We start from the raw sequence: 20,754 nt of genomic DNA, 5'->3' as shown, positions 1-20,754 counted from the left end.
TTAACACAAAGGAAAATTGTCATACCATCCCTCTACTTCTGGGGCAAAAAATGTGTGTTTGCATGTGGAAGTGGACCAGCGCCGGTTTGCAACACCATGCACTGTAAAAGTGCAAATAGTAAATCTGCATCTCAGTTTACCCCAGCGGTTACCAAGATTTAGAAATACGACCAAAGAATTTAAGAACCCATTTTACTGGCAAATAGATTAAATGGAAAAGTAGGTGATAGAGCTTTTTTTGAATCTCCAAGAAACAGTTTATTTTTTGTTTTTTATTGCAATTTGAATTTCCTGAATGGAGAGACTCTAAAGGTTTTTTACTTTCTTTTGAATTCTATGTCAGGACCGGAGGCGAGGATTATGCTCATTCTTCCTTCGCTTTATTAACAAATTGTAAACAGCAGCTCATCACTAACATGTAACAAAACTACATTTCCCATAACAATAGGGAAGAAAAAACTGTCTCGGCTGAAGTCCTTTCATAGTGCCCATGACTGACAGCCCATAAATCCTTAGGTCACATCCTACACTTCCTCTTTCTTCGCTGCTCGGCAGCTAGAGTCAAGTGTTTTTCTTATGGTCATAATGTTGGTCCTAGGTTCTTGCTGATTCTTGTGGGGATCGTGGGTTTGATTGCTGTTACCTGTTTTTGTCCCGCAGATTCCCTTTTTTCTCGGCCACGGGAATGCTTGTGCGCTCCTTGCGTAGCTTGTGCTTTTCCGACGGGGACCGCGGTGCGGTCCTCCGCCCACTAGAGGGCGCTGTGGGGGCGACGCGACTCGGGTCCCCGGAGCGCGATTTCAGCCAGAAAGTGACAGAACGCGCTCCGGTCACCCTGCAGTCTGCACCCGTGCTGCCTGTAACCGCCCAGTGCTTCTGGGTCTGTATTAAGCCCCAAATTGATTTAAGCGCCCACTCGGTGGGTTGGTAGTTGGTGCGGTTCACCTGCTTGAGCTCTTCACACCCGTCTCTGGCGGGTAAGTATATGCGTGTGGGGGGGTGCCTTGCGCTAGTCTCCACACTGACTCCACCAGCAGGCAGCTGTCCCAGTGGATTGGTGGGGAGTTTGGTGGTGTCCCTGGGCTGAATGCCCACTAAGCCTGTGCCTCTGGCCTCCCAATACTTCTGAGAGCTCCTCAGTTTTAATTCCCCACGCTATGCGTGAGTGTGCTTCCTGGGGTTACCCAGTGCTTGTTCCCATTTGATTGTGCTTGTTCCTAGTGATTTGGGGGGGGATGTAACACAAATACTATGAGGAGGACTCCTTGGTATATTTACAATGGGACAATGATTTCTACAACAAAGTAGAACACACCATTTATAAGGCGGTCACAGAGCTCAAGACCCCGATGGAGCAAAGACTAGCTGATAAGATTAAGCAGTTGTGTGCAAAGGTGGGGCAACCCGCTACTGCGGCCCCGGTACCATCGGGCGAGTCAGAGCAGACCCAACCGGACAGACAGGGACCCACTCCCCCCAAGAAAAGGTGTGACAAAGGCGTGGACACCGACGCTTTCGAACGCCTTAAGCAGGCCTTTTTGGAACACGGCTCCAATAGTTCTGCCTCAGGGTTCAACGCGGTCTGGCGAGGACCCACAGCCGGCCTCCCCTGAAACACAGAAAGGGCACACCCCGGATGCTTCGGATGACGATGCAGGCTCTTCGAGATCGTGGTGGCGGTCGGGATCTACTGACCCTCCGAAGGCAGGCATCTCAGACATGTTGGACCCGATGATAATGTTCATCCGAGATCGGCAGAATGGGTTCCCGCGGAAAAGTCGGCTTTGTTTGTGGCTTCTCGTCTCAGGAAGCCCTTGGAGAATCAGGCTCGGAGTAGATTGTGGGCTGAATGCCCCCATCCAACCCTGGATGGGAAAGTGTCGCTCACCACCGAAATTGAAGGTAAAATGGCTACCTTTTTGGTCAAATTTATTAAGGACACTAGAAAGGGATATATCGTTTGTGGCGCTCATGCCAGGACAAACTGTTAGACGCCATTGGTCCAATGACTAAGATACTGGACAAGGCGGAGGAGGCCCGTAGCTCGGGCTCCTTGATTGACCCTGAAGTTTTGTCTGCGTGGGCGCAGCGCTCAATTTGCTTTATGGGCAACACGAACTGCGCGCTGTCAACGGAGACACGTAGGTCACTTTTGATTAAGGTGGATCCCAAGCTTGGGGACCTGGCATGTTCAGAGGCAGGGGCATCAGCGCAAGGTGGGTTGTTTGGCGAACCATTTATTAAGGAACTGGGAAAGTTTGTCGCCACATTCACCTCATTGGATAAGGCACAGGCAAACATTAAGAGGGTTTTCAGCCCTCAACGCTTCCGCAAAGATGGAAATACCAACGTTAAGTGTTTTGCCCGCTGCGCAAGTGGGTGTTGGGGGCAGGCTGGCGCAATTTTTCCCCGCTTGGGAGGCACTCACTGGGGACGCCTGGGTACTCCAGACGGTCAGGGGGTTCCAGATAGAGTTTTACGGCTCATCCAGACAAGACTGTCATCCTCGCCCAATAGTTTTCTGTGCGACAGATGCGGCTATTGTAGTTGAGGAAGTGGCAGAGTTGCTCCGCAAAGGGGCGGTGTGTCGGACAGAGGTCCACCCCACGGGGTTCCTTAGCAATATCTTTTTGGTGGACAAGGCCAACGGAGGTTGGAGGCCGGTCATCAACCTTTGGGATTTCAACGAGTGGCTGGTGTACAGGCACTTCAAGATGGAGGGCATTCACCTGCTAAGGGATGTTCTCATGCCACTCGATTGGATGGTGAGGCTGGATCTAAAGGGCACATACCTGGTGGTACCGATCTTTCCGCCGCACAGGCGATTTCTTCAGTTTCTTTGGCGGGGTCAGGCCTACGATTTCAGTTGTCTTCCATTCGGACTTTCCTCGGCCCCGTGGGTTTGTGATAGACTCCGTCTCGGCCACGCTCAGTCTGCCCTCCAGGAAGGTGGCAAAGATCCCCCACGAAATACGGCAGACAAACAAGGGACATCTTTTCGACAGATTGCGCGCCTGGTGGGCCTTTTCTCGGCTTCCATTCAGGCATCTTTGTGGGCCCATTGCATTAACGGGCTCTTCAGCGTTTAAAAGCGCACCACCTCCGGAAGGGCTTCACCTATTCACAGGTGGTCCCGCTGACAGAGGAGGTACGCGAGGAGTTGGAGTGGTGGCTATCCCACATGGAGGCTTGGAATGGAAGAGCAATCTTTGGTTCCGCTCCCGATCTGGTGATAGTCAGGTGCCAGTCAGGTAGGATGGGGAGCACGGTATGGGGAGTTCGCCACTGGCGGAAGTTGGTCTCATCAAAAACAAATGCTTCACATCAATTGTCTGGAGCTTCTGGCGGGCTCCTTAGAGGTCCAGTGCTGGACCAAGGACTGCGTACAAGCGTTGGTCCTACTAAAAATGGACAATTTGTCGGCAGTCAGGTACATCAACCACCTGGGCGGCACGCGGTCCAAAGCATTAGCGAACATGGCAAAGCAGTTTTGGGAATTCTGCTTCTCTCTTCAGGTATCGGTCACGGCCGAGTATCTTCCGGGAAAGGAGAATTTGGTGGCGGATTGGCACTCCCGCTATCTCCGGGACGCCAGCGTTTAAAAGCTGGACCCGGGGCTTTTCAGTTACCTGCAGGATCGCCGGGCCCTTTCTCCATCTACCTCTTTGCGTGCCGGCTCGATCCACAACTCCCCTGGTTCTTCAGTTGGAGGCCGAATCCTCTGGTGGTGGCATCAGATGCGATTAGCCAGGACTGGAGTCGGGAGAGCGGACATGCGTTTCCCCCCTTCTCCATGATAACTCGGGTTGCAGCCCAGGTTTGCAGGCAGGGAGCATCCGTGGTTCTGATAAAGCCGTTTTGGAGGTCGCAGGTTTGGTTTCTGGTTCTACTGGAGCTTTCTTGGGAATCTCCAATCCGACTCCCCATCTCCTGTTGAGTCCGGAGGGGAGTCCCCACCCGCTGGGGGAGGAAGGCTCACTCCAGCTAATGGCTTGGCGGATTACAGGCAACGCTGGAGACTGCCGGGTCTTTCGGGCCACGCTGAGCTCCTGTTGTCCAGGGTTTGGGCGGACAGTACCTCCAAACGATACTGATCGGACTGGACCCGGTGGGTATGTTGGTGTATGCGACGGGAAGTGGATCCCGTGGTCGCAGATTTAACCCACGTTTTGAATTACCTAGCAGAGCAGGCTCAGAAGGCTTTGGCATATAGGTCAGTGAATACGGTCCGTTCGGCGATTTCAGCGGGCCATGCTCCCTTGGACGGAACACCCTTTGGGGAACACCTATTTGTGTGCAAGCTTCTCAGGGGTATTAGATTATCTTTACCACCAGAACCCTGTTACTCTGTCCTTTGGGACGTGAACCAGGTTTTGAATTTCTTGTTATCCGGGCAGCCGAATCGGTTTCTCTCTAGGTAGGAATTATCGGCTAAATTGGCCATGTTGTTATGTTTGGTGTCCTGCAGGAGAGTCTCAGATGTCCGGGCTTTGGACATTACAGCCAGGGTTTTTTCCCCCGAAGGCGTTACCTTCACGGTGAGTAGACGTACCAAGTCCAATACTCGCACGATTTCCTATCCGGCTTTTTTGGAGGCGCCCAAGCTGTGTAGTGCAATGCTTAAAAGCTTATGAGGAAGTAACGGAGGAAGTTCGTCCTCCGGACGAGCGACAACTCCTGATAGCCCTCAAGAAGCCATTTAAAGCGATTTCCTCTCCCACTATAGCCCGTTGGGTGCGGTGGATCTTGCAGGAAGCGGGCATTAATACAAGAGCTTTTGGTGGGCATTCAGCGTGTGGTGCGATGGCCTCAAAGGCGTTTCGCCTCGTTGTGCGTTTGGAGGACCTTATGAAGGCGGCGGATTGGTCATCTGACTCTACCTTCAAAAGGTTCTATTTTAAGCCACTGCTGAATGTGGCGTAGGTGGTGGTGGACAAGCTTTGAAGGAGCATAATCCTCGCCTCCGGTCCTGACATAGAATAGAAATTTGCCTAGTCTACGAGAAGGTAAGTTTCAATTCTATTAAGGACGCGAAGGCGAGGATTATCCCGCCCAGCAAACGCGTTGGTTGCTGTCCCACACTGTATGGATTAAAGTAATCTTTTTAGATTTCAAACTTCTTGGCATATGTCGATAGTTTTGTGAATGTAACATTGACCTTGCAATGGTATTGTCAGCAATGTTTCATGAGTGATTTGTACTTTGGTTGACTTGGTGTTTCGGTTGATGATACTGTGATTGATGGCTGTACTCTCTTTTAGGGAATGAAAATGCCAAGCAGAATATTTAACCATGGGAGTGATCCTCCAGCGAAGAAAGAAGAAGTGCAGGATGTGACAGAAGGATTTATAGGCTGTCAGTTATGGACACTATGAAAGGACTTCAGCAAAGAGCGTTTTTTTTCTTCCCTAGTGTTATGGGAAATGTAGATTTGTTACATATAAGTGATGAGCTGCTGTTTAAAATGTGTTAATAAAGCGAAGGAAGAATGAGCATAATCCTCGCCTCCACGTCCTCAATAGAATTGAAACGTACCTTCTCGTAGGCTAGGCAAATTTCTATTCCATTTGGTTGTTTGCCAAATGTTCCTCTCACTCGGATACTGGGATCAGGTGAGTGGACAGAATTTACAGACTCTTTAAAATATCTTGAGTCTAGACATTGAGGTGGGCTTGAACTGCTGTGAACTGTGTTTCCAAGCTTTTTCGTTTTCTGAAGAACAAAAAAAATATATATTATATATTTCCAAAAATACAAAACCAATTCCAGAAAAGTTCATCTATTTATCATTGACCTGCTGGAGGCTAAGATGGAATAAGAGGTGTGCTCCTGTATAGTGAGAGCAGAGAAAATGGATACCTAAAGGGGGGAAAAAAAGGAAACCCGTTCATCCTGCTGTCCACCTTTTCCACAGGAGTCTGCTTTAGGTAAGACTAGTTATATTCAGTAGGGCGATTAGTACTGCTGCTAGGGAGACACTGCTTGACTGCAAATGAAAGTCTGCGACTCGATTTGATGGGACCTTTTATCTCAGGGGTGCATTTGGTTATTTATTTAGTGAAACGCTACATTCATCTGGATGGCTGCTTGGTTGATAGGGTCGGGGTTAACAGTAATTGTTGGGAGAGCTTTAGAACGTAGTGGTACCACAAATCTCACATGTGCACGACTTACTCTTTAACAAAGGCACTTGGGTTTTGGTCCCAGGTCTACTTAGTCCAACCTCCCTATTGGCACAGAAAATCCATTGATTATCATAATTTGATTGAATTGTGAGAAAGAATATCAAATACAAAACTTTATTAATGTGAAACATCCCACACTTGACATTAAATCCTGTTTAAACCTTCATTCATTTGGAAGGAAAATCAACTGAAGAACTAGGGGACAAGATTTGGAGAGAGGGGGGTGGGTAATAAAACTTTGCCCAGGGTAACACATTTCTGTAAATTGGGTAAAAAAAAAAAAAAAAATTTTTTAAGAATTTTAACCCGAGTATGCCAGGTTTGACTGTTGACAATTTAGTCTCTAAATCACCTCTCCTTAAACAAAAGCACACGCTCAGGCCACATAAAACTACCTTATGCCTCCGGACAGGACAACAATGAAGAAAGAAGCAAAGATCCTATGGAAATACATATACAGGACGTGATTTTATTATAGTAACCACTATTCCAAGAGTCATAACAAAAAATCATATTACCAGTATGTTTTGCAAGGGTACACATTTCTTCGACGTCAGAGGTGAAAGGTAGAGCCACCCCTCCCGGTATTTTTAAAATCTGTGGGCCGCAAGTTGCACATGAATTAGAACAACAAGTTCTTAACTACTTCAGTCATCTTGAATGCTATTTGAGGAGTAGTTTAATTATCTTCAGGGTGGATGCCAGTTAAATGAGGTAGATATGTTACGCATCCAACTGAATGAAGGGAGTGGGGATGTGAGTATAGTATGAAACAGTCATCCCAAAGAAGGGCCATCGTTTGTGCGTGTTTTACTAGCCAAGTTACAAAGAACCAGGCAGTTTATGGTCCATGTAAAAGGAATTGCAAAGGTCACTTCCATTTCGAAAGAATAGGTGTGCACGAAAACCATATTTGTAAGTGTCACTTTTTGGCAATCTTATTGGTGGCCTCTTGCAGTCTTATACTGCAACTTCGGGGCGCACACTGGACCTAAATTTGACTTCTGCAACTTTGACCAGTGTCGGTAACTCATCAGTGAGTTGCATGTGTGATTAGTGAGACTGAAGCTTGCACTGCTGCTCCCTGTATACTTTGTGCCCGGTAAATGAGGAAACGTGAAATATTCTTGCCGAAGCTGTACTTCTTTATTTGGAGAAAAGATGGTAGGAGAGGTGAAAATAATCAAGGTGGGAAGAAAACTGCAGAAAATATACAGTACTGTATGTTTTGTCCTATGAGTAGTCTTCAGGTCATTTGCTGGAATCCTTACAAAATAATGTTGTGAGTGAAAGGATTGACTGCAGAGATCGACATGTACCATACAGGTCATAAATTCTCATTATAGTTAAAAAAAACTCTGCAGAGTAACAGAAATCCCGGTTTTTAAGTCCAGAAATTCTGAGCCCAATGAGAAAACCTAATGGGTAAATTTACCTGCAGAAAAGCTTTGTGAATGGCACACTGGTTACAGGCTCCAATGTTAGTGATATAGATCAGTGGTAAGTGTGCCTACTTCTGATATCTTTTTGTAACCTGTGTGGCAGAGGATCTGATACTAGTAAGATAAAGATACCTCCCTCAGAGCAGTGATTAAAAATGGTAAACTTCTCACATTTTGAGGATGTGTTTGAATGCCAGCAGTCTATAATTTAGAAATCAAGTTATTTTAAGTTATCAGTTTTGTGTGTAGTAGGGCAGTTTATTTTGTATGCAGGTACCTGTAGACGAGAGGTTAAATTAGTTACAGGACATTTTGCAGTTTCAGCAACGCCTTAGGTCCCATCCCACCCTACAGACTTTGCCCTTACTGCCCACTCCACACTACCACTGCACTGATCATTACAGTTTCGATTTTTTTTTTATGGACTTCAACCAAGGCTTGTGACACTTAACAGTATGTACATTGTCTGTTAACCAATAATTTGCAATGCGACTTCAACCAAGGCTTGTGACACTTGTCCGTTGGTAGTAGTACATTTTCTGTTAAACAATGTGCAATATCCCACACCTACAAAAAAAATATTTAAAAAAAGACAGGGTAAATTATTTGTAAGGACAAAATGGTTGCTTGCATTCCCGGACATTACCATTTCTTGCCTTTTGCCTAAAATAAGCTAGAATGGCAACAAGAACACAAACATGGCACAGTCACATGACTTCCTGTGACACCTTCCCCAGTGACGGCGATTTCAGAGGCGTCAGCTTTGTGCCCACTTCGGCCTTCAGACCTCCCGAGCCCAGAGGTCGAAGAAAATAGGCATTGGACGTGTCCTTCCTGGTACAAAGCCTGTGGCAGTCCATGTCGGTGACCAACTGGGGGCGCTGTTCCTGCGAATAGCGGCTCTCCATTCTAGCCGCCACCCTGGAGTCCGGATTTGCAGCCAAAATGTATCGTCGCCTCCGGTTCTCTTTATACTGGCGGATTCTTTCCTCCTCTGCCAAGGGGTCGTCTAAAACCCCTTCCCAGCGGAGGCTCTCGTTGATCTGGTCGGAAAGCTCTTGGACAGGGTTCAAGGAGGCGGCGGCTGAAGGGGAGGAGGATGAGAGAGTCTTCCTCTCTTCCTTCTTTGGGCTCCTTCTGGATGATTTTCTTGAACTCTTGTCAACGGTTTCAGACAGCGAGGCCTTTGGGGGCTGCTTCCAGTTCTTATGATTATGCGCTGTAGGATATAAAAGTACAACGCAATATGAATCTCGCCAGTAACAGAACGAGTACCTCACGACATGCAGAGAATGATCATGGACATCAATTCACAAAAATGCCAGGGGTAGCGGAAGTGACTTCACATGACCCTTGGCCTGCACTTTCATATAAGCTTCTACATACACACGCACTCACACATACTCACGCACACTCACATATATACACACACACACACACACACACTTACAAGAACACATTCAAAACTGCAAGCACGCACACAACATACATACATTTAAAAGCATTTTTTTTTATTTACCTCAGCTGCCAGGGAAAGTCATTTTCCAGCTTTTTGCGTGCTATTTTTTTATTAAACTAATAGAGAATAATGTAATCTTATTCACTATTAGTACAATAAAAAATTGACAAAAACAAGGAGTGAAGCCCCCACCGACATCCATAGGGACGAGCTCCTTCTGTTCCTGCCAGTGATTTTGCCACTGCTGACACTAGGCGTCGCAAAGGCAGTGCCAGGGGTCACAAGAGGCATGCTTCATCATCATTTGGGTCTCCTCCTAGCGTCGCTGTAGTGACTCTAAGGGCTATGCCCCTTTCATAGACACAACTTAACTTGCAATTGTTGGAATTAAGAACTGTTGATTATGTTCTTAACATAGTGTGGGTTATTGATTGACCTATAGACCTGAGCAGCTATTTACCATGATGGGAAATAAATGCAGTGCAAAAAAATATATTGACAAAAAGTGAGTTAAAATTGGGCAATGAGAGAAAAGACTTTAAATGAATGTCTCTCAGTGCTCAAATCTAAAAACAGTGCAGAAAATAGACAGCTTTCAACAAATGACTGTCTTGATAGTTGACTGGGTCGACATGTTTCAGCAATGTGAGGAAAAACTCATCCTCTGCCTTCTTCAGGACCTCAATAATGTTGCTACTGCATGGTGAATAAACAATAACGATACAACAAAGTAAATTGTGCAGGTTGGAATCAATACAACCATATCACCTGGAATCTTAGGTGTGAAACAAATCCTCTGTAAATGGCGTGCTGCAATCAGCCACCATAGTGCATGGGGATCAAACCTCACCCCACCTGGCTGCGGCTCAGGGAAAGGAGGCACCGCTCTGTCCGTCGAGACCTCAGTATGTCGTCCAAACTGTCTGGGGAAATGATGATGAAGCATGGCAGGAAAAATAGGAAAAAATAAAGGAGTGTCAATTAAATCACACCTAGGGTCTCCTGTCACTAGGGGGGAATTCCCATCAGTCACCACTCGGATCCGCCCTTCATCATCTGGGATCCTGCACCCTCTGAGCCACAGATGTATAGACCCACAGTGGATTGGCAGATGTCTAAATGCCTAATCCTACATGTGGCGGACCAACATGAGGGAGAACATAGGTATTTTGGTGGTGACTTGAAGCAGTGCTATAAGTGCAAAAAACGTGAAGTGCACGGTGAATAGTGAAAACTGGTTATAAAATTAGGTAAAGAAGCAAAGAGGAAATTTATTAGAGTTCGCTTCTTCCCTAAATATTAAAAGAAAGGAGTGCGTGGTGGTTTGAACAAATAACCACCGTTGGAAAAAACCTTTCTTTTAATATTTAGGGAAGAAGCGAACTCTAATAAATTTCCTCTTTGCTTCTTTACCTAATTTTATAACCAGTTTTCACTATTCACCGTGCACTTCACGTTTTTTGCACTTATAGCACTGCTTCAAGTCACCACCAAAATACCTATGTTCTCCCTCTTGTTGGTCCGCCACATGTAGGATTAGGCATTTAGACATCTGCCAATCCACTGTGGGTCTATACATCTGTGGCTCAGAGGGTGCAGGATCCCAGATGATGAAGGGCGGATCCGAGTGGTGACTGATGGGAATTCCCCCCTAGTGACAGGAGACCCTAGGTGTGATTTAATTGACACTCCTTTATTTTTTCCTGTTTTTCCTGTCTGTCTTCTTGTTCCGTTCAGGTGTTGTAGAGATCTAATTCAGTTAGAACTTTTGTTTTGACCCCTTACTATCTTGTGTTGTGCATATGGTTTTGGGATATTAGTATTGTTGGGTCATAAAACTATCCCTTAGACCCTCCCCTATCTGGTTTGTGTTATGATGAAGCATGGCACCATTGGTGACTGATGGGAATCCGTCCTTGTGATTAGGACTTCCAGTTGCTTTAGGACACTAATAAGCTTTCTTTTGGTAGGAAGGAGATTTCTTGCTCTTTCAGATTCTTTTTGTCGTGTTTTTCCAGACCCGTGGATAGGTATGTGTAGTATCTGTTCTTTATGGTGAGTGTATCCACGCTAGGTCTTAAAACATTCCCTGAGACCCCTTTTCCAAATGGTGTATTGTTTGTCACAAGAGGTATGCCAGGGGTTACAAGGGGCATGCCAGGGGTCAATGAGAATGATACAGAATAAAATACCATAATAACAGTTTATAGCGTGCAGTAGAGATTACGTTTGGCTATTGACAGGCATTTCTATTGAGGAACTTCATCGGGGAGGGTGTAGCTTAACAGCCAGAGTTACTGATTTTGAACTGGGAAACCAGGAGCCTCATCTATCAGCTACAGCATTATTCCTACATACTTTTAAAGAGATTTTTCATTAAAATTAATAGTGTCCAGAGAAGCTTCCTGTGGCAGGAGGGAGTAGCCAGGATTGCCATAAGCTAATGCTACAAATCTACCTATAACGGGGAAATAACAGCAGCAGATATAGACTCTTACTATAAAACTGATCACCAACTGATTCTAAATGAATTGTGATACGATTTGGACAATGACCAAGCTTTCACCTCTGAGAAGTGGGCAATGACTCTTCCCCTGGCCACACGGGTAGTATTGAAGACTTGGCATGATGCAACAAATTTTCTGGGGAGGTGGGACAGACTCTTGGGGGAAGGCACCTCTGAGTTGCGAAAAATACTCCCCCATGCGACTCAACTCAAGGGATATCTACAATGGAATGCTAGGGGAAGTGAGGCAGGGAACAACAAATTTGAAGTCCTTCGATGTGCTACATGCTAGGTTTGAACTTGACTGTAGTCAATTTTCCAGATCCCTCCTGCCGCGTCATGTCCTAATGCCACATGTGGGAGACCTCTAGGAGAAGCCGGACTTCAATCCACTGGAGGCTGAAATACTGATGGATGAACTCAGAGTATAAAATCTCTAAAATGTATAAATCTCTGGCGATTAATGCACTTGTTTCTTTTCCACAATTATCAGAGGTTTGGGAGGCCTTGCTGGGGCCTCTCAAAAACGATGACTCATGGGAGGTTTTGGCCTCACCAGGAAAAGCAGCTGTGGTGGCTCGATTCCGACTTATCAAATTGCACTATCTCCATCACACATACGTTACGAGACACAGGATTGGGAGACGGACATGGTGGCCTCTTCATGCTGCTTGCATTGCTTAGCGGAGGAAAGGGACCAGGTATATACCGTGTGGGATTGTAGATTTTTAGTCCCCTTCTGGGAAGGGTTCCTTTCAACGATAGGTATAGTCTTGGATTGGCAACTTTTGCAAGACCCCAGTCTGGACATTTTACATACCGGTAGATTTAGATGGTAACAGATAAAAGACAGTCCTAATATGGATTGCTCTCCTGGTTGCAAAGAGATATTGCTCAGAATCTGAAAAGTATGGGACCCCTCCTACATTTACACACACTGGAAGGCTGGGGGAAGGGTTTAGACCATTGTAGGAGCAGGACAGACCAGCTATATGCGGCAAGTGGATTGCCAATACAAATATTTGAAGATATGGGGAGACTGGGCCTAATTTAGAGGGATTCAGATCAAGCCCGGCATGCCCCGGCATGTCAATCCTTTTCGACCAATAGTTAATGCGTATTATGTTTCGTTACAACTGCGGACAGATGGGAATGGTACGGGGAGTATTTCGGGCATATTAGCCCTCTATACCAATCTAGGAGTCAAAACTGTGGCTGGATAAAAACACAGAATTCTACCAAAACTGTGTTAACTGCTAAAGTTATCTTACCACTATTATACTCCCCTCAAAACTGCTGGGCACACAATGATCTCTGCAGCAGGTGTCTTAACCTTGTAATATATTTCCTCCTAGTGACCAATTAAGTAATCTAGAAAACATGTATCACATATGTCTTTGTTACCAATATTTTTGCATGAGATTTAAAAAATTATAATAATAACGAATACGTGGATTGTCAGACTCGGCTTTTCAAGCTCCGCCCCTCGTGACTCTACCCACTGTCCCCTGCCACAACTTGACCAGCAATTTATGGGTTCCCGAGGTAAATTTGTCCAATTTCAACAATGACCTAGACTCATTGGCGTAGAAATGTAGCTGTGGCCCGGCAGCTGAGATGTCAAACACAATATCAAGAGCACTTACTGCTCAACCTATGACAGGGGACAAAGTAAGAGCCAACCAAACCAAAACACATATTGGGAAACCTGACTGCAAATAGCAAGTATCATGGAGACATTTGTTTCATAGTTGGCTTATGTAAAATGAAGAACAGAGGAGACAAGCCACTTGCCCTGTACAGTCACACACCTGCCCACTTGCATCTAGAGAGGTGAGTCGGCGCAGTGATACTAGACATGCCCGGGCCAACAGAGCCTGTAAGCAATCGAGGAGCCTCTAGGAAGGTGATCTCACCCAAAGCGTTTTAGGCACATGGGTGAGATGGGTGCATTGCCCTGATCCATTGACGTTCAACTGGAATGACTACAGCCGGAGGAACTTACTAGGGTGAAGGAAGCAACACAAGGAATGTAGCCTAAAAGAGACACAGCAGAGATGGAAGAAAAGATACGTTCAGCTGCCAGCAGTTGAAGCGATTATGCTAATTTGCCTTGAAATTGCCTAAAGAGGAGACGACAGCTGTGAGAGCTGGAGGATCAATGCCAAGCTTTACAGAAGACCCCACACAAACCGCATCTGGCTTCAGCATAAAATTCAAAGACAACTCCCAAATGGCCACAAAATGTTATCTTTGAATATTTTGTGGATACCACCAAAAGACCAAGAGGCAAAACAGTGATGTTATGGGGGTATGATGCAAAAGACAAGGTAACACTGCAACAAGAACGACAATAACGCTTGAGGCAGAAGCCAACTAGGAGACACCATTAAGCAAATATAGATGCTATAACATGCTGGCATCTGGAGGGGCCGATCAGACGGTTGATGGCAGCAGAGGAGAAGGGCATCTGAAGCGAGGTGAACTCTTCAATGGAGAGTCTAGGACAGTGATCCCCATACACCGGGAGTTCAGAAACACTGCAGGCTACAGCGACAAGATGGCGGTTGTAAAACTGCAGCTCCTAGACATGCATGGATCTCCTAGGAGACTAAGAGCGAGTTGGCCAAGAGGTGCCCTCACACAGGGAGCCCAATTAACTGACCAGTGGCAGAGTAGGGTAACTGATCATGCAAATCCTCCGTGCTGTTACTTTCAATCTTCCCTCCACCAAAGGCATGCACTGACAAAGAGGTAGGGGTGCTGGAACTAGGGGTGTGGGACGTGCTGCAGCATACCCAGAGCAGCCCCAGAATAACCTTGCATGATCTCCAGAGGAACGTGACTTTACTTGTATGATGGAAATACCCAGACACCAAATTTCCACAAATTACTGTTTGCGTGCTATATACATTTATTAGTAAAACTGTATGCTTGATGTAAATTTAATGGCATTTTAAGAGGACACTTTAATTAACAAATGTGCCTCTGTACACTACTGTACCCTGCCAGTCCATGCTTTGCTCACATATATGGCACAAAGCGCCTCTAGACGCAGAGTACGATCTTACCATTCTCCTGCTGAACGTACAAGGCTAATTTGCTACACTTGTCCTTTATGTAGCAATTTAGATTTTTCACAAACCCTGTGATTGCAATGACGTAACACTGATGGCAACATTACCACTCTGAAAATTGTTCCAGCACCGCTGTTTAGAAGCACCGTGGATGCCCTCTAAGAGGAAATCATGTAAGTTGGCTGCGGTCTTAAACCTTATTCCGCCCTCTTAGTTACTCTGGGTCCTCCTCCTCCTCCTTTCCATCACTCCTTCCTCTCCACTCTTGTTTTAAAGCCCGTCTAGCAGTCTGGGCCCCTATAGATTTCAGCCTGGCGTAATATAAGGCTCCCATTTTGAAAGGGAAGAGCGCGCAGTGCTGAGGCCCACAGGAACATGAAGTATAGTTGGTTATTGAACTGTTGCTTATAAATGTATTGATACCTGTGGTAACTGCCTAACATGCTGCGCTAAGTCAGCCAGCCCATTCTATGCAGAACCTTTATGTACTCTAGAATGTTTATCCTTAAGGCTCCACGGGGAAGTGTTCAGGAGTCGGATTTTATCAGGGTGCCAGGTGGATAGGACGTTGCTACATATGACGTTTACAATAAAGAAGATAATATCTACATAACTGTGCCTGTTGTAGTTCTTCACAATACCTTTTCTCGGAAATGTGATGGTTTGAAGTGGGTAGTTGTGGCATGTGGACAGCCCCCTGCCTACTAGAGAATGGGAAATGCAATTGTGTTTTTGCTATGAATTATCAATAAATTTAACTTTTTAAAAATATAACAAGGTGAGGTTGCTAAGCTGCTGGGAAGCACTGTGCCCGTACGAGCAAGGAGCGTGTGAGATATATTTCCCAAAGTGTTGTTCTAGAGGGGAAACGGCCATTACAACGAAGCCTTTACAACGAAATCGTTAACCACGCATGCAGTACAACGCATGCGTGGTTAACACGAAAGCCTTTACCACGCATACCTTTACTACGAGGTTTGTAGTAAAGGTATATGTGGTAAAGGTAAAAAGTAAAAAAAGGGGGGTTTGGGGGGTCTCCCCCCCAAAAAAGAAACTCACCTGAAGTCACGTCGGGTATCAGCGTCGTTTAAGAGAAAACGGAAAATAAACTTCCGCTTTCTCTTAACGACGTATGACGTCACCACGCTAGTAATTGTAGTAATTGTTATGCGTGGTAAACGAATTCCGTTGTAACGCATGCGTGGTAAAGGCATGCGTTGCAACGGAATTCGTTGTAACGTCATATATTCGTTCTAGAGCATCTGTACGACATCACGCCCTGCTCAGTGTTAAGTATGTTTACCTGGACTGAGAACCTACAAAGATGAGACATGAGCGGCAAACGTCCAGAGAGACTGTGTCAGCCAAGTCTACATAGAAGAGACCAAAGGTGTCACTTACACACTATGGCCTCCCAGTACTTGTCAATCACAGTGTTTACTTTGCACAGTCCTTATGGAGTCGAGTACCTTGTGCAATCTCACCCTGGGCGAGACTCAATGACGTTGTATACTTTGTTATCTACGGATTCATTGCGTTGATGCACTCTTGCCAGAATGTGTACAAACAGGAACATCAAAGTGCATTTTCTAAAGACCTTCTATCACAATCTGAAAGTTAGGATTCATCGCGTTGATGCACTCCTGCCAGAATGTGTACTAACAGGAACATCAAAGTGCATTTTCTAAAGACCTTCTATCACAATCTGAAAGTTAGGATTCATCGCGTTGATGCACTCTTGCCAGAATGTGTACTAACAGGAACATCAAAGTGCATTTTTTAAAGACCTTCTATCCCAATCTGAAAATTAGCATCGACTGACAAGCTACGAGGGCTTCACATTTTTTGCACCGTTTTTTAGGTTTCGCCTCGCCGAAAGGCTGCGCAGCAGACTTTCTGCGCAAGGCGAAAGCCTATGTCTAGAGATGTGTACTCATGTCCCGCCCCTCTGTTCCATTGGCTAGCTCCATAAATGGAGGCTAGCCATTGGAACAGAGATCTGTCCGTCAATTGCGGAGCAGATTCGGGGGCGTTCCGGCCATTTTTACTCATCCTGCCCCTTTGACAACGTCATTGCGGTGGTGGGCAGTTCCTATTTTTTGGGGGGGGGGGGGGAAGGTTTGTTTTGGTCATTGCAGGCTGACCGCCGCCGGAAGAAGTCCAGGTGAGTGCTTTTTCTTGCCTTTCTTGCCGTTTTCACCCCCCCTCCCGCTGTCCGTGCCTTTCCTGCCCCACCTCCCGCTGTCTGTGCCTTTCCTGCCCCACTCCCGCTGTCCGTGCCTTTCCTGCCCCCCTCCCGCTGTCCGTGCCTTTCCCGTCCCCCCTCCCGCTGTCCGTGCCTTTCCCGTCCCCCCTCCTTGCCTATGTGTAAAACGACCAGCTTCCAGCAGTAACGTTAATTATTTCAAGGTGAAAGACTGGTATTTTTGCTTTTCTCCAGCGAGTTGTGTACGGAATTATGACTATGCCGCCTGCATTTCATTCAATGAATGCATTCACCTCCCCACCCATTGATTCATTTATTCATCGCAGACATCAGTGGGATGTCGGTGTCTACGAGGGTAATGAACACATTTGCCGTCCAGGTGAAATCTTTTTCAGGGAAGTAGGGAATTGAACACTTGCCAGTTGATCGCGCTGTTTTCAGCCGTGGTCTCACAAGATTCTGGATTTTATTCTTTTCACAAGATTCTGGAGTTTATTACTTTTAAGTACATTCTTTACAGTGCTTGAAACTCCCAGACGGAAGCTTTGAAGCCATGCTGCGGTCACGGGAACATGAACGGAGGGGACCGCAGAGAGGTACAAACGGTACCACAGGTCCGGGATCACCAGTGGAAGCTGCAGATAAAATACATTTTGGCTACTACGAGATGCCAAGTGGCAATCAGAGCAAATTGTTTGATTTGTTGCACCTGGCAAGAGCGGCACACACCATAGTGATGTCAAAGTCTGTTCGCGCAGATAGAGCCCTGGTAACAGAAATGTACGGACCCTTGTAGTGGTGGGGACAGAGGCGGCTTAACACTGCAGGAATGCATTTTATGTCCACCCTGCAACAATTAAAATTGGTGGCCGGCTCCTGCGGTCTAAAATATACAGTAAGCCTGAGGAACAGTGGGGGATTCAGATCGGCAGAAATCGGGTGTTTGGGATCGACATGACATCGGAATATTAAATGCATTAAACAAATAATAGAAACACAGAAAGGTGCTGTCCATTGAAAACATGCCACACAAAAAAAAAATCAATAAACAAAGTTGTTGTGAGACTTTGGGGAGCGTTGATGAATTGTTAAAAAGGAAAATGATAGTTAGAAAAATATAATAAAAAGGTAGGCCAACTGTGTAGATAAGGTGCTGTCTGGGGGAAGTGGGCGTGCCCTGAGTTGTTATTTCGCTAGCAATGTGTTAGTTGGCCTTCTGTTTTAGTGGTTGGATGTCCTACAGTTACGTTAGGAAACATGAAAGACCCAGCTCTGAAGAGAAAAAAATACTGTCACCCTGAACATAAGTGATTAAAACGTGATTTTCCCATGCGCCTATCTTCTCTGGGTGTGAGGGTGTTTGCTGGGGGAGGAGGGGGATAACCGTTCCCTTGTAGTGGGATCAGTAAATTAGCGAGGGGGAGGGGGGTGCTGAACGGATTTCTTTAGCCATAAAGGGAATCCCTCAGATGGGGAAGGGGGAGCCTTGTATGAGCCCCACTCCCAGCAGTAAACGCCCCCCTCTGTGAGGAGTATGGGTGCCTTCGCATTAAGATGTATACATGCTCTCAATGTTAGATATACTTGTGCTCTCTAGTGACTAGGTTTAGGTGTGGTGCACAAGAGACGTGTGCTCTCATTATGATGAGCATAAGCATGCTCACTGTCTCATGCCTGGACTGGTACATGTTCTCTCGCCGTAAGGTGTCTAGGGGGTGTCCTTATAAGATGCACGTGTGCTCTCAAAGTGTGGGTGCCTTCTCACTTTGAAATGTATATACTCCCTCACTGAGTTGTATAGATGATGTGGCTATAAGGTGCCTGTGTTCTCTTTATAAAGTATGCATATCTTCGCGCTGTGAGGTGTGTATGTTTGATCATTATGAGTTGTGTAGGCGGTGTCGTTATAAGAGGTGTGAGAGGTTCATGTACCCGGACACTTTACTTTGGATACTTTGTCAGACGCACGTGCTCTCACTGTACATCCGCCTTTATTGGGGCATGTGCGTGTACTCACTATGAGGTGTGTGTGTGCGTTTACTGTGAGGTGTGTGTGTATATATAAATATATATCCTCAGTATAAGCATCTTTCTTTCACATTCAGCACTCTGAGAGATGTATGTTCGCACTGCAAGATGACAGTTCTCTCCCTGCACAGTGTAACTGTGTCTTCAGCATAAGATACTTATCCCACTCTATGCATGACACGTGCCTCCGTTGTGAGATGTGCCAACACACACGGCCTCTTCATAGCGAGGACTGCATTGCAAATGCTATAGGTCTCGCATTTGCGAGAGATTAAGCTATTGGCATTGTAAATGACAATGCCATTTATTTATTTTCAAAACCAACGCATAAATAAAAATTGTCATTTACAATGCCAATAGCTCAAACTTTTCAAAAGGCGAAACCATTGCATTGTAAATGCTTGTACTTCTAAATATGTTGACCTTTAAAATAAAATGCGGTCCTCTATCACTTATAGACTCCTTTACGGCCTTCCGCCTACTTCCCCTCCACCCAACGTATGACATCTGCAAGTGACGGTATTGCTCCCTGAAAGGCAATCATTTAAGGAAGAAAACCTCTACACTTGAAAAATAATGACAGAACAAACTATTAGTGAGGTAACAAAGGGGAGAAGATGTGGCATAAAGGCCAAAGCTGTCAACCCTGGTACTGGGGAATAGGGTTTGAGTTTCGAGATCGGCTCAACATCCTGCGATTCTGTGCAAGTTACTTAATTGTAGTGTCCTGCTGGACACGTTCTAGTGTTCTGCCTGTGTTTGCACCCCACACCCTACACCCACCCATCACAGGTGTCACCGTTCAGGTGACACTGCAAATAAAAGGGGCACGTGTCCAGGGCCAGTTCTAGTAACCAACTACGGTGTGTCTGTGTCCATCTTTAGTAGCTTGTGGGCCCAGGGCCCGCAACACTACAATGGCGACGAGTGGGTCGATCCCCGCGTGTGAGCTGTCATCCGTTGCATCTCTTGTCGTGAGGGGAGTAATGGCCAGAAGATAAGGCACACCACACCTGCTGCCAACACGACAGCAACAGAGCCTGGCAAAGCACGTCCATGGCCAACCAGCAAGCCCAACGGCGTCAACCGGTAAAGCCTCTGCAGCCATAGTGCTAATCAGTCCGGCAATAAGGGAACCCAGACAGGGGGAGTGCAGCAGCTGACACATGGCTCCCTCAATGTTTGAGGATCGGCGCACCAACATTGAATAACGCCTTATAACATGCGATATACGTATTGTTCAGAATGAACTATGTTTACGGTTGAAAATGCTAATAAAATATACTTTAAACAAAAAAAATTGAATAAGGTCCCACTCCTGCATATGAGGCACACGTGGGTGAAGAGATGGCACCCACCAGAGGACAGGCTGCGCCAGTCGCCCACTGCGAGAGGGGGGGAAAAATTTGCGGTGCGCTGAGCAGCATTGAAGGCACGGAAGACACAGAATGATGCAATAATGAGAGTGTTAAACAACACTGAGGGCAAATAAGACATGGAATTTTGCACTTGTAAGCGCATAGACTCGAGCCGTGCCTTCTTTAGGGAAGGGGGATAGAGGGACGAGTCCGAAAGGGGATGAGGTAGAAGTCTTAATGACAAAGTGTCTGCATCGTGCAGCGTGCATGCTTGAGCGTTTCGGCAACAGCTATCCCTTCAGGAGAGAGTGGTTGAGGAAGAGGTCTTTGAGCGGTCTTTTGAATTGTATGGGGGTGGGGGGGGGGGGGGGGGGGTAGTCCGGATATGGACTGGGATGGAGTTACAGATTTTTGGGGCGTTTCCAGAGAAGGAACGGAAAGCGTTTTTTCAGTAGTGACGCCTCCAGGCAAACCCCCACAGAGCGACTGCCAC

At 46.2% G+C, this 20,754-nt stretch overlaps 1 protein-coding gene and 1 long non-coding RNA gene across 2 annotated transcripts in view; one reads left to right on the top strand and one right to left on the bottom strand.

Moving 5' to 3' along the window:
- Positions 1–807: 807 nt before the first annotated feature.
- Positions 808–5,498, top strand: LOC144822401 (uncharacterized). The gene is made up of 2 exons (XR_013608615.1): positions 808–977; positions 5,262–5,498. It is a non-coding gene; the product is annotated as an uncharacterized LOC144822401 (long non-coding RNA).
- A 787-nt stretch (positions 5,499–6,285) lies between these two features.
- Positions 6,286–20,754, bottom strand: part of LIAT1 (ligand of ATE1) — a 34,224-nt gene continuing 19,755 nt past the window's right edge. The window contains exon 2 of the mRNA XM_078679868.1: positions 6,286–8,846. Coding sequence (XP_078535994.1) covers positions 8,335–8,846 — 512 coding nt within the window. The 3' untranslated portion in view covers positions 6,286–8,334. The remainder of the gene's footprint in view (positions 8,847–20,754) is intronic.

The sequence above is a fragment of the Lissotriton helveticus genome, chromosome 3_1 (genome assembly GCF_964261635.1).
Source record: "Lissotriton helveticus chromosome 3_1, aLisHel1.1, whole genome shotgun sequence".
In the NCBI taxonomy this organism is placed as follows: domain Eukaryota; kingdom Metazoa; phylum Chordata; class Amphibia; order Caudata; family Salamandridae; genus Lissotriton; species Lissotriton helveticus.
Note: the sequence above shows the minus strand (reverse complement) of the source record. Positions and strands in the feature narration are given on the sequence as shown.